This window comes from Scyliorhinus canicula, chromosome 24, assembly GCF_902713615.1.
Source record: "Scyliorhinus canicula chromosome 24, sScyCan1.1, whole genome shotgun sequence".
In the NCBI taxonomy this organism is placed as follows: domain Eukaryota; kingdom Metazoa; phylum Chordata; class Chondrichthyes; order Carcharhiniformes; family Scyliorhinidae; genus Scyliorhinus; species Scyliorhinus canicula.
This window is the reverse complement of record NC_052169.1, coordinates 5,626,905-5,641,982: the sequence shown is the minus strand read 5'-3', so window position 1 is coordinate 5,641,982 and position 15,078 is coordinate 5,626,905. Positions and strand designations below refer to the sequence as shown.

The 15,078-nt window shown below is 50.6% G+C and overlaps 1 protein-coding gene across 1 annotated transcript in view; it reads left to right on the top strand.

Annotated features, from left to right (window-relative positions):
• The window catches only part of LOC119956719 (SH2 domain-containing adapter protein F-like), a 114,595-nt gene that overhangs the window by 31,065 nt on the left and 68,452 nt on the right, over nt 1-15,078 (top strand). The window contains exon 2 of the mRNA XM_038784055.1: nt 448-577. Within this exon, the coding sequence (XP_038639983.1) occupies nt 448-577 (130 nt within the window). The remainder of the gene's footprint in view (nt 1-447; nt 578-15,078) is intronic.

Sequence of the window (15,078 nt, the reverse complement as noted above, 5' to 3'; positions counted from 1 at the left end):
GGTCCTCTCGGTAGCGTGGCCCCTCGGACAAGGTGCGGGAGGTGGGATTCGAATGATTCCCAGGCAGAGGATGAGAGCGGGAGGCAACGGAATAAGGAAAAATAGCACTGATGGAATGAGGAAGATGGTATCTAAAGTGATTAATCTGCCGTCTCCCCTTTACCCGCTGTGTACTTGTGTGAGAGATTAACGATTATCTGCCACTTCACTCTCACTGCGTTATGTTGTGTTGGTATCAAACGTTCGACCTGAACATTATTTACATGTTGCAGTTTGTCACCTTAACAAAGCTTTCTTTCTTTCCCTGCATTATTGAGAGACTCTGCTCCAAGTGCCTACAGGCCGTGGAATACAGATTTTTAACACATTACAGAAACAATTATCCATTCAACGAGCGCTCAGTGTATAATCTGTCTCTTTTGTGTTTTAATTTGTGCCCACTGACAGGTCATTATTCTCGAGGACTATGCAGATCCATTCGATGCTAAGCAGGCCGGTGTGGTTCCGGTCGGACCAGAGAAAGTGACCGGGAATGATGGCTACATGGAGCCTTATGAAGCCCAAAAAATGATGGCAGGTAATAAATAAATATGTAAAAGGACATTTTGTCCAGCTCAAAACCTTTCCCCGCTAGCTGCATTGAATGTGGGCCAAGTTGGCATTATGTCTTGGCATTATGAATTATGTCTGCCTGCATTCTGCATTGCAACGTAGAGTTGAAACCAGATCGGTTTATCATGTGTGAACAGAGCAAGTGTCGCACCAGTTTAACACCAACTTGCATTTGTATCGTGCCTTTCATTCAGTAAAACCAATCCAAGGTGCTCACAAGAGCGTTATCGAACATCATTTGATGCAGAGCCACTCGAGGAGGATGTTTGCTCAAAGAGGCAGGTTTTGAGGAGCGTCTTAAAGGAGCAGGAGGGAGGTGGAGAGGGATAGGGAGGGAATTCCTGACCTGAGGGGCCTAGGCGGCTGGAGGCAGGGCCGCCAATGGTGGAGCGATGGAAATCGGGGATGTGGCGTGCTCGCTTAAGACGCTCCCACTGCCTCCTGGGAATTGGAGCAAGCGAGCACGCACACCCCTGCATTGAGGCCGAGGTGTGTGGGTTCAAGCGTTACGCCAGGATTTAAGCCTGGTGTCGAGCTGAATTGTCAGAGCTTTGACGTCTCAGAATTTTGAACTCAAACCCATCTGTCCACCCTGACCCAACACTGATCAAAGACTAGCAGAGCTGGGCGGCAGGTGGCGCAGTGGTTAGCACTGGGACTGCGGCTCTGAGGACCCGGGTTCGAATCCCGGGCCCTGGGTCACTGTCCGTGTGGAGTTTGCACATTCTCCCCATGTCTGCGTGGGTTTCACCCCCGCAACCCAAAGACGTGTAGGGTAGGTGGATTGGCCACGCTAAATTGCCCCTTAATTTGAAAAAAATAAATAATTGGGTACTCTAAATTTTTTTTAAAAGACTCGCAGAGCTCCCCCTGCCCTACAAGCAACCAACACCACCAGAATTCAGGCAAATGGCTCATCCATCTTGCACTGGGATCTTACTGTGCTCCATTTGGTTGCAGCGATTGCCGATACAACAGCACTGATTGTGCATCATTGATGGTGAAGACATCCCTGCTGGAAGGTGAAACCATAAATATGAACATAAGAACATAAGAACTAGGAGCAGGAGTCGGCCATCTGGCCCCTCGAGCCTGCTCCGCCATTCAATGAGATTATGGCTGATCTTTTATGGACTCAGCTCCACTTTCCGGCCCGAACACCATAACCCTTAATCCCTTTATTCTTCAAAAAACTATCTATCTTTACCTTAAAAACATTTAATGAAGGAGCCTCAACTGCTTCACTGGGCAAGGAATTCCATAGATTCACAACCCTTTGCGTGAAGAAGTTCCTCCTAAGCTCAGTCCTAAATCTACTTCCCCTTATTTTGAGGCTAGTTCTGTAGCTAGAACTGCCCCCTAGTTCTGCTATCACCCGCCAGTGGATACAACCTGCTCGCATCTATGAATACTTCCTCCACATAGTTAAAACAAAATGTGCTTGCATCCCGCTTTTGGTGAAGTTGTATGGTCAGTTGGTGGAGTCTACTGACAGTGATAATGCTGGGTCAATGTCTTCAGCTTTTTCAAAACAAATACTTGGGCAAACTCCTCCTTGCTTCCCCTCTCCCGGAAGTTTGCGTTACAGTGCGCGTGCCGCACTGGTTGAGCCGTGACTTTTCACTTCTCCCGAGCTGTCAACCCCGGAATGACCTTGAACAACTTCAAGTGAAATGTTGCCTGGAATCAGCTGTCCTGCCTGGCACAGCGTCCTAGTTGTGGAGCATTCCCTGGAAAGGGGAGAGCCAGTCAGTGGTCCGGGTGGCTGCTCCTGACCCCCAGTGACTTCTGCAGGAAAGAACAAAGCAGCAGAAGACAGAGATGCCGTCTGTAGTTGAATATCTAATACCCACATTCCCTCGCCACATGAGGGTGGGGGCGTTATGGTGACCAAGATGACTGTTAGCGATTGATGTGAAAATATATCTGGTTAACGACACTCAAGAAGCTTGACACCATTCAGGTCAAAGCAGCCCCGCTTGATTGGCACCCCATCCACAAACATTCACTCCCTCCACCACAGGTCGCCGCTTTGGAAGGTATTGCTGAAGGAACCTTGGCGGGCTCCTTCCCCATCTCGTGTCTGTTGTTGGACCGTTGCGTACTCATGGCCATCGTGGGCGGCAGAGCTCAACGTGCCTGGCGGATGCGCAGCCCACCGCAGACCGCCATGGCCGTCTCCGCTACGGCCTGGGGAACGTGCCCTCCAATAGCTGGTCCCAACAGTCAGTGCCTTCAGAAGGGAAGGGAGAAAATTGGGAGTGGGGAAGAGGGTCTGTCGTTGCTGGTGGATCTCGGGGGTTCCTCTCGATTACATTCTGTCAGCAGCCTGGGCAAACCTCCTTGTTTGGATTCTCTCGAGCTGACCCTGCCTTAATGACAGCTCTCCAAGGCTAACATGGACTACATTGGCCACCTTCTGAGTATTGGTTTACTGATGTTTTCTGCTTTTGAACCGACTGTAAGGACCTATTGTCTGGCCGGCCTAAAGACATGCTTTCGTCTTTATCCTTTTGACTGCCTTGTTGTTCCTTACCACCATGTGACTTTTCCCACACACAAAAGCCACCACCCACCCACTCACACACCCACACACAAGATTTCTGTGTTAAGTTTGTGTTTCTATCACAGTGGCTGTTTGTGAGTGGTTTAACGCAGTGCGGGCGGCTGTGACATCCTCTGTTTCCTTCTCTTTCTCTCCGTGCCTGATAGAAAGTAATCAGGATGAGTAGCACTCCCCTACACACACCCGACGCCCCCCCACCACTCCAAAGTGAGTCAGTGTCTTGACAAATCTCATCACTAACAGGGCGCAGAGTTGCATCAGTTTGATTAAAGTAAAGGCCGTGTGCCTTCAAACCCAGCCTCATTCCGTATGCAGAAACCAAATGTTAATACATTCATTTGTAATTATATTAACTTACAACCACCTCTCCGAGCACAAGAAAGCCGGTGATTAACACAAATACAATCCCCATGAGGTAATGGGAACAATTGTACTTAAAGGGCAGGCACAGTCAAATCACTAACTGTTGACGTGCATAATTATATTTCCCTTGAAAATTATTCTGCTCATTGTTACAGTCTCCGTGGAAACCGATAACTTTTAAAAAAGGGATTCTAACTTCCAGTCTTATCTGAGAGAATGACACAACCAGATTTCATGTTTTAAAACTTTTACTGTAACAAATGACCGACATACACTAGTCACTAAACACTATTTTGCTTTTCGTGCAGTTTATATCACAGAAAGGACATTCCCATTTTATGCTCATCGCCCATCAGGTTCTCCATGAAATGATGTTTGTGGTTAGTAAACAGTTCCCAGTTGTTCCCAGCTTCCAGTCGGTTTCTGTATCCCTATTATGTTGAGTAGTAACTTAATTGACCTCCTACGGGCTCTATCATCAGTTTTCAGGGTGTTCCTTAAATCTACCACGAACTGTGAAGCCTGTTCCGACAATTCTTCACGAGTAGAGACAGTCACCCTCCTGCATCCAGCTGTGGTATGTCACAAACCCAAGCAGCCTTTTCTCTCTGCTGACCACACAGAACTGTTGCCTATCTGAGACATTCATTGCTTTGTAGGGAAGCCTGTAACCTGATCTCAAAAATGGCTTCCCTTGACCCTTGCCCGTTCCAATCTGGAGCCTTCAACATGAGAGTTTACATTCACCCTTACCATCCCTCCCTGGCTTTTTTCCCCCTTGCTTGGGTCCTGTTCTGCGAACTCTGAGACTGGCGTTTGAATCTGGGATATTCCTCTGCTGTCAACCTCCGCCCCACACAATGTGGCTTGTCTTCCCTCGAGGAGAGAAGATTGCGGGGCGGTGGTCGGGGTGGGTGGGTGGTGGGGGGGGGGGGGGGGGGGGGGGGGGGGGGGGGGGGGCGGGGGGACTGATCTGATTCAGGTGCTTAAAGTGTTAATGGAATTTGATTGGGACAGATTACAGAAATGTCACCGCTCAGGAGGAGGTAGTTCGGCCCATCAATTATGGGCAGCACGGTAGCCTGGTGGTTAGCATAAATGCTTCACAGATCCAGGGTCCCAGGTTCGATTCCCGGCTGGGTCACTGTCTGTGCGGAGTCTGCACGTCCTCCCCGTGTGTGCGTGGGTTTCCTCCGGGTGCTCCGGTTTCCTCCCACAGTCCAAAGATGTGCGGGTTAGGTGGATTGGCCATGGTAAATTGCCCTTAGTGTCCTTAAAAAGTAAGGTTAAGGGGGGGGTTGTTGGGTTACGGGTATAGGGTGGATATGTGGGTTTGAGTAGGGTGATCATTGCTCGGCACAACATCGAGGGCCAAAGGGCCTGTTCTAATTCTAATTCTAATGCTGTGCCAGCTCTCCAGAGGGATGCGTAGAAACTCTTTCCTTTCTGTTGAGGGAATGAAGAAGAAGAGGATATCATCTTAAAATTGGAGCCGGGCTGTAGACGAGAGAAATCAGGAAGCACTTTTTTTCGCAGGGTGGGGGGTGCGGGTGGAAACCTGGAAATCTATCCCCAAATGGCTCTAAATTCCAAGGGACAACTGGAACTCTCACGGCTGGGGTCGATAGATTTTATCTTTGGAAATAAAGGAACAATAATAAGTAAGTGAGGTTCAAGTTGGGTATGAGGTGCAGACCGACACGGGTCTAGTCGAGCTCAAGGGGCTGAATGTTCCCCCCCCCCCCCCCCCCCCCACCCTTTCCAATGTGCACACGCAGCCCTTATTATTTTTTGCTCAGACTAATTCTTCCGACGTCACAAGCAGATGGTTTAGCTCAGGGGGCTAGACAGCTGGTCTGTGATGCAGAGCAAGGCCAGCAGCACGGGTTCAATTCCCGTACCGGCTGAGAATTCTGAATTCTCCCTCTGTGGTGTACCCGAGCAGGCGCCGGAATGTGGCGACTAGGGGATTTTCACAGTAACTTCATTGCTGTGTTAATGTGAGCCTACTTGTGACAATAAAGATTATTATTATTATTATACGGTGGACAGCGGCAGGAATCAGGTGACAGCAACAAAAGAGACAAGCAAATTACTGCGGAATCTGGAACCTGGAACATAAACATAAAACTCGGGACAATCTCGGCAGGTCTGGCAGCATCGGTGGGGAGGGAAGGGGGCTAACGTTTCGAGTCTGGGTGACTGTTAAAGCTGGAAACAAAAGCGTCAGCTTTCGGCAACACGGGATCACCAATCTCCTCCGACCAAATGGTGTGTCAATCTGGTGACCTCTGTCTGGTACAGAGAGTGGAAAAGGAGATGTTTAGAAACAAAACCCACCATGGCTGTTCGAGTGAGGTGGCTCGGTGTTATGTGCTTTTGTGGCTGTGGTCCGTGGGTTGATGGAATCTGTACCGTCTTTAAATGGAGAGGTGCCCGCTCAACACACAAATTGCTATTTTCAGGAGAATGCCCATTCCATTTGCAGGTTGAGATGGGAGGAACTCATTTCCACATGCTGTCTGATATTAGATTTAGATTTACACTTCAACTCTCAGAGCAGCATATTGTCACTGGATTGATACGTGTTCAGTCGTCCACAACCTGATGAGCAGAGGCTGGATGAGGAGCTGGCAGCTTCCATGACAGGTATCTCTGATGAGCAGCAACATAAGGCACCGGGGGAGCAGAGCCGTGCCTTGCAGCAGCGATTAGACACGAACGATTCATTCAGACTCCCCCCAACCACCGGCAATCACTATCTCCCGCACACTCCCGCAGCTCCTCGATTAACAGGAATGCCGTGCTTTCCCTGGGGCTTATCCTCCCCCTCCCCTCGCGCTTCCTCACCTCCTACTGTGGGCAACAGTATGCCAGGCTATTCGACCATGAAGGGCATCGCAGTCGAACTTGCCGTTGCCCCAGCACCCGCTGCCCACCCGCGTGGGATCTCCAAGGTCACTGGATCGCGATCACGAGCAGATCCCTTGGCTGTATTCCGGCCAAGTCCGGCCCAATATTTGATTTTGCTCTTATTTACTCACAGGGCGTGGGAGTCGTTGGCTGGGCCGGTATTTATTGGCCATCCCCAATTGCCCTTTAAGGTGGTGATGAGCTGCCCCCTTGAAACCGCCGCTGTCTACGAGGTGTAGGTACACCCACTGTGCTGTTAGGGAGGGAGCTCCAGGATTTTGACCCAGCGACAGTGAAGGAACGGCCGATATATTTCCAAGTCGGGGTGGTGAGTGACGTGGAGGGGAACCTCGATGTTGGTGGTTGAGCATTAACCTGGGCCTCTGGACTACTCGTACAATGACTTTACCGCTGTGCCACCATCTCCCCCAGAATGTTGGCTTTGCGACAGAAGAAAGGAAGCAGTTAGATCGGGCACTAACCCGCTCAGTGTTACTGGTAACCTGATATTTGCGGTGATTGACAACAAAATGGGACCCACCAGGCACTTGACTACACTCTGTAATGACAGGCAACTTAATTGTCAAACAGGAGGCTTGAGCAGGTTGCTAATTTGTCACAACAAATACTCTTTTACAAGCATCTGTGTGTTTTTTTTTAGTCTGCTCTCCCTAAAGGCTTCCACTCCTCCTCAATCACAGTGCCCTGCGTGCTCTCTGCTACCTTTCCAAGCTGGGTGGTGGCAGCTAGCACGGCCACATTTAAGTCAGAGTGTTTTGGGTTTGAGTCCCCCCCGTCCAGAGACTTGACCCTCCGGACAGTCCCGACGCAGTCCTGAGGGAGTGCTGCATTGTTGGAAAGTGTCATCTCTCCGAGGAGACATTAAACCGCCTGCTCCGGCGGATGTTAAAGATCCCTCAGCGCTATCTCGAAGGAGAAGTGGAGAGATATCCTCCAGTATCATGGCCAGCATTCATTCCTCAATCAACATCAATGGACAGATTACCTGGTCATGATCACGGGCAGCATGGTGGCACAGGGGTTAGCCCTGCTGCCTCACGGCGCCGAGGTCCCAGGTTCGATCCCGGCTCTGGGTCACTGTCCGTGTGGAGTTTGCACATTCTCCCACAGCACAAAAGATGTGCAGGGTAAGTGGATTGGCCACGCTAAATTGCCCCTTAATTGGAAAAAAATGAATTGGGTAGCCTAAAAAAATGATCACATTGCCGAGTGTGGGATCTTGCTGTGTGTAACTGGGCCTTCGCCTTTCACCACATTACAATCGTGACTGCGTGGGTCTCATCCACTCACCTCACTCACTCAATGCACTATCTCCCTCACTCCCTCACACACTCACCTCACTCACCTCACTCAATGCACTACCTCACTCACCTCACTCAATGCACTACCTCACTCACTCACCTCACTCAATGCACTACAATGCACTACCTCACTCACTCACTGACTCACCTCACTGACTCAATGCACTACCTCATTCACTCACTCACTCACCTCACTGACTCAATGCACTACCTCACTCACTCACTCACTCACTCACTCACCTCACTGACTCAATGCACTACCTCACTCACTCCCTCACACACTCACCTCACTCAATGCACTACCTCACTCACTCAATGCACTACCTCACTCACTCCCTCACCTCACTCAATGCACTACCTCACTCACTCCCTCACCTCACTCAATGCACTACCTCACTCACTCCCTCACCTCACTCAATGCACTACCTCACTCACTCCCTCACCTCACTCAATGCACTACCTCACTCACTCACTCAATGCACTACCTCACACTCCCTCACCTCACTCAATGCACTACCTCACTCACTCCCTCACCTCACTCAATGCACTACCTCACTCACTCACTCAATGCACTAACTCACGCACTCCCTCACCTCACTCAATGCACTCACTCAATGCACTACCTCACTCACTCCCTCACCTCACTCAATGCACTACCTCATTCACTCACCTCACTCACTCACTGACTCACCTCACTGACTCAATGCACTACCTCATTCACTCACTCACTCACTCACCTCACTCACTCACTCACTCACTCACTCACTGACTCACCTCACTGACTCAATGCACTACCTCACTCACTCACTCACTCACCTCACTCACTCAATGCACTACCTCACTCACTCAATGCACTACCTCACTCACTCAATGCACTACCTCACTCACTCTATGCACTACCTCACTCACTCACTCAATGCACTACCTCACTCACTCAATGCACTACCTCACTCACTCCCTCACCTCACACAATGCACTACCTCACTCACTCACCTCACTCACTCAATGCACTACCTCACTCGCTCACTCACCTCACTCACCTCACTCACTCACCTCACTACCTCACTCACTCACTCAATGCACTACCTCATTCACTCACTCAATGCACTACCTCACTCACTCACTCACTCACCTCACTCACTCAATGCACTACCTCATTCACTCACTCAATGCACTACCTCACTCACTCACTCACTCACCTCACTCACTCAATGCACTACCTCATTCACTCACTCAATGCACTACCTCATTCACTCACTCAATGCACTACCTCACTCACTCACTCACTCACCTCACTCACTCAATGCACTACCTCATTCACTCACTCAATGCACTACCTCACTCACTCACTCACCTCACTCAATGCACTACCTCACTCACTCACTCAATGCACTACCTCACTCACTCCCTCACCTCACTCAATGCACTACCTCACTCACTCACTCAATGCACTACCTCATTCACTCACCTCACTCACTCACTGACTCACCTCACTGACTCAATGCACTACCTCATTCACTCACTCAATGCACTACCTCACTCACTCAATGCACTACCTCACTCACTCAATGCACTACCTTACTCACTCAATGCACTACCTCACTCACTCAATGCACTACCTCACTCACTCACTCAATGCACTACCTCACTCACTTAATGCACTACCTCACTCACTCCCTCGCCTCACTCAATGCACTACCTCACTCACTCACTCACCTCACTCGCTCAATGCACTACCTCACTCACTCACTCACCTCACTCACTCGCCTCACTACCTCACTCACTCACTCAATGCACTACCTCATTCACTCACTCAATGCACTACCTCACTCACTCGCCTCACTCATTCGCCTCACTACCTCACTCACTCAATGCACTACCTCATTCACTCACTCAATGCACTACCTCACTCACTCACTCACTCACTTCACTCACTTAATGCACTACCTCACTCACTCACTCACCTCACTCAATGCACTACCTCTCTCACTCACTCACCTCACTCAATGCACTACCCTCACTCACTCACCTCACTCACTCGCCTCACTCACTCGCCTCACTCATTCGCCTCACTACCTCACTCACTCACTCAATGCACTACCTCATTCACTCACTCAATGCACTACCTCACTCACTCACACTCCCTCACACACTCACCTCACTCAATGCACTACGTCACTCACTCACCTCACTCACTTAATGCACTACCTCACTCACTCACCTCACTCACTCGCCTCACTACCTCACTCACTCACTCAATGCACTACCTCATTCACTCACTCAATGCACTACCGCACTCACTCACTCACCTCACTCACTCAATGCACTACCTCACTCACTCCCTCACCTCACTCAATGCACTACCTCACTCACTCACTCAATGCACTACTGCACTCACTCACTCACCTCACTCACTCAATGCACTACCTCACTCACCTCACTCAATGCACTACCTCACTCACTCACTCAGTGCACTACCTCACTCACTCACTCACCTCACTCACTCAATGCACTACCTCACTCACTCACTCAATGCACTACCTCACTCACTCACTCGCCTCACTCACTCACTCGCCTTACTCACTCACCTCACTCACTCACTCAACGAACTACCTCACTCACTCACCTCACTCACTCACCCGCGTGCTCTTCCTCTCACGCACAGACGCAGCTCAGAAACAAGCCCTGCGTACGTACCCGTCTTCCCATTAAGTTCTTAATGGCCTCTTTAGCAGAATTAGATTTTCCTGATTGTGAATAATTATCCAGACTGTCACCTTCGTCAAACGGCAGTGGTGGTTCTAATATAAATGGGGCGAGAAACCTGGGAAAATCTGCCACGCTTTTATCAAATAGAATGCACAGGAACAAAATTGATGAGAGAAAAAAAACCAACTGGAAACCTTGAAGGAAAGTATAAATAACCGGAGACTTTGTTAAATTGGTTCCTGTTATGGTCAAACCTTGAGTGACCTCTCACCCCTCGCTCTGATTGTTGTGTGCGTATATATAATTATGTCTGCAGTATGTCTCCCAGGCAATAGAACACTTCTCAGCACTGTTGACGAGTGTGGCTGCTTTTACGAGGGCCCATTTCTGTGCAGGAAATTATCTTGGCAATAAATTCCCACTCCACTTTACGGTTCTTCTTCCTGATTGTTTTTTGTGGCTCCCCCCGGGGCCTGTGTGCTGGACGATTTCCTCTCATCCGCTGCTGGTAATAAAAGTGTGTGATGCTCTGAGATCCCCGTGTCGTCCCGGGGTATATGGTGGCAAATCTGACCTTGGCATGGATGGCGGGCGCGGTTGGGGAGGACGTTGGCATCAGTTGACCCCCCCCCCCCTTACGGTCGTGGTGAAGGAGCTTTGGCCCCTGTGTTGTGAGGAGCTTGCGTGGTGGAGGTGACGGCAGGGTGGTAATATTACTGAATTAGTAACCCAGAGAACCAGATCAGCGCTCCGAGAACTGGGGTTTAAATTTAATGAATTGATAAACCTGGTCTCGCTAACTATCATTGATTTCATGAACATCCGTTGGGGAAATATGCCTTCCTTCCCTGGTCTGGCCCACGTGTGACTCCAGAGAACCATACAAAGTAGTTGTGACTCAACCCCTCCCCCTCCAAAATGGCCTCGCTAGTAACTTAATTCAAGGGTAACAAATGCAAGCCTTGGCCAAAGTTCAGACAGTAGGGCGGGTGGCGAGGTGGGTGGGGGGGCTCTGGTTCCACCAATTGAAGCTTCTGTACCGACCTCGGAGTGTGGGCCGAGATTATACAGCCAGATCGGTGGAGTGGGGCTTCAGTCTGACTGGGAGGTGAGGGTGCTAGCCCCTTCATCCTTCAATGGATCCCAATGAACTGGTTATTTACCTCACAAAGCCTTTGTGGCATTGCAATGTGTGTGTCAGGATGTGCAGACATGCAGATAATGATGTACAGACAGGCAGCTAATGAACACAGAGAACAGGACATGACCAATGAGCAAGCAGGACACTCAGGGGTGGTATCTCACTATAAAAGGCACGAGGCGCTCACACTCCGCCTCTTTCCACTGATGAACATCTACAGAGTGAGTCAGGGTGTATGTACAGTATCACACCTCCAGCACGTGGCTAAGAGCTAGTCTGGTTCAGTCGCACAGAGTAACCACACTAAGGTTAGCAGAGAGTCGAACTCATAGAGAACTGTGCTAACTGTGCTACTGGTTCAATAAATCAGACTGAACTAACTTCAAGGTCTGGAGTATCTTTTGGTCAAAGCTGCATCCAGTTGCAGCCAGTGTTATCCCAGAGTACGTAACACAACAGTATGCACACGGGTCGTCACGTTTACCCACACGACTGTCAAGTGATTCATTGTAACCAAAGTGCTTTGAGATGTTTCTGAGCGAGACGGGGAGGCACGGTTTTCTTCTGGGATGCTTATCGTTGTTCGCATTTGGGGCCTGGGCTGCTCATTATCCCGTCACTCGGGAGGACAGGCTGGAAATTCTCAGTCTTTCACGTCCCGCCGGCAGCTGAAGCCGAGGCCTTGCTTTGTGGAATGGAGGATATTGGTGTTCACCGGCTCCTGACAAATCACCTTCAATCAGGAGCTTGACAGCCCAGCATCCTGGCCTTTACTGGGCTCTCGTCTCAGGATTATAGGGTGCTGGAGAATTTGAAAGACCCCAGGTTCTCTGCTGACTGTACCCTAACTCCCGTAGGCCCTTCATACCTCGTGATTGCTGAGCTAATTATATTCGCAGCCTGACAATACCCAGCTTTTATAATTCTCATCTTGCTTTTCAAACTCCCCCACCTGTGCCCGACACCAGGCAGTGACGTAGTGGTATTGTAGAGACCCAGAGAGCCAGGGTAATGTTCTGGGAGCCTGGGTTCCAATCACCACAGGCCTGATGTTGACATGTGAATTCTATAAAAATCTGGAATTAACGGACTGGGTGGGAGCCCCGATAGGAGAGGAAGTGGGAGGAAGAACTGGGGAGGGGTGGAGGCGGGTGTACGGGTGGAGGCTCTGAGGAGGGTGAAGACATCCTCTTTGTGTACTAGGCTCACCCTCATTGGGCGCATATGACGGTGGCAAGAATGAGGTTTTTGAGGGGGCGGAGGACAGGTGGGGGTAATGCGCGGGGAGGGAGGTTGGGGGAGGGGCCCCGCCAACCATGCCCACATGTTCTGGGCTTGCCTGAAACTGGAGGGATTCTGGCGGGGGGGGGGGGGGGGGGTTGCTGACGTGATGTCTGAGGTGCTGAGGGTAAAGACCCGGGAGTCCAGGGGGCGAGAGAGGCCGACGTATCGGCCTTTGCCTCCCTGGCAACCCGGAGACAGAGTTTGCTGGCATGGGGTGGGGGGGGGGGGGGGGGGACTCGGGGTCACCGAAGCCGGGGGAGAGGGTGAGCGGCCTCGCGGAATTCCTTCGGCTGGAGAAAATCAAGCTCGCTTGGGGAGGGCCTGTGGGGGGGGGGGGGGGGGGGGGGGGGGGGATGGAAGCCCCCTTCTTCAAGGATAGTTAGACGGTCAGCGGAGGGGGAGGGGGAGGAGGTTAAAATAAATGGAGGTGGGGGGGGGAGCGATACGTAGCGCAGTGGTTAGCACTGGGACTGTGGCGCTGATGACCCGGGTTCGAATCCCGACCCTGGGTCACCGTCCGTGTGGAGTTTGCACATTCTCCCCGTGTCTGCGTGGGTTTCACCCCCACAACCCAAAGATGTGCAGAGCTGGTGGATTGGCCGCGCTAAATTGCCCCTTAATTGGGGAAAACAAAATCATAATTGCGTTCTCTAAATTTATAAAAATAAATGGAGGCAGGGAGTGTGGGGCGGTGGTGGGGTGCTAGTTATTTATTTGTTAGGCGATTTCCCGTTTGTTCTGTTTTTGGTTGTGTTTGATGTATGTAGATAAATTCCTTAATAAAAACATTTTTTTTAAAATCTGGAATTCAGATTCTGTAATGATGAGCAGGAAACCCATTTGGTCTCTATCGGGAGGAAATCTGCCGTCCTTACCCGGTCTGGCCTACACGTGACTCCAGACCCACGGCAATGTGACTCTTAAATGCCCCCTGAAATCAGTAAATTTTAAAAATACCCTCTCAGATCCATGCCCATCCCTGATTTTAATTGCTCCACCATTGGCAGCCGTGCCCACAGCTGCGTGTGAGCCCCTACGCTCTCGAATTCCCTCCCTAAATTTCTCCGCCTGTCTCTCCTGCTTCAAGATGCCCCTCAACACCCGTCTCCTGGAGTAAACTCTTTTAAGTCCTCACATCCCTCCATATTTTGATCAAATTTGATACTGCTGCAGTGAAGTCCCTTGGGGTGCTTCACTATGTTAAGGGCGCTACAGCAAGGCACATAGCTGTGGTGTTGAGCACACTGCTCGTTATAGTGACGGGCCGATGTAATTGGAGCAATCATTGTTCAACCAACCCACACGCAACCTCCGGAGTGAGCAGTGGAAACATTGGGGGGGGGGGGGGGGGGGGGGGGGGGGGGGGGGGGGGGGGGGGGGGGGGGGTGGGGGTGGGGGGGGGGGAATGGTGGAATCAATAGGCGTCAGTGGATTAGATCAATTTAATGCAGGTCATAATTTCAAGCAGAATATCATGTCCTTAATTTGAAGCCTGATTAACTGCTCCCCATAATTTTGTATTTCATTAACTGCTGTATGTTGTAATCCCTGGAATGGATGATGGGGCAGGTCAACAGTTCACAATCTCTATTATGACAAAAACATCTCCCTCAGTAGGATATCATTAGTCTTCATTGTCATGGCAACATGCCACGTCTGACTTGAGTTGCTTAAGCCTGCGTTCCTACAAATTTCCCGACCTGATTTTGAGCTCGTTGGGATCTGGGTTGGGGAAGGTTTTGTCACATGATCTCTGTGCTCTTTTTGGTCGAATAGTTTTTTCTCTCACCCCCTCATCTCTTTTTTTGTTAGAAATCTAGAGGACCCAATAATTTATTTTCCAATTAAGGGGCAATTTAGCGCGGCCAATCCACCTACTCTGCACATCTTTGGGTTGTGGGGGCGAAACCCAGGCAGACACGGGGAGAATGTGCAAACTCCACACGGACAGTGACCCAGAGCCGGGATCGAACCTGGTCCTCAGCGCCGTTATCCCAGTGCTAACCACTGTGCCATTGTGCTGCCCTTCCGCCTCATCTCTGACAATTAAATGAAAAGACTGCAAAGAAAAAGCTTTGGTGTGGGGGCGGGGGGGGGGGGGGGGGGGGGGGGGGGGGGGGGGGGGGGGGGGGGGTGGGGGGGGGGGGGGGGGGGGGGGGGGGGGGGGG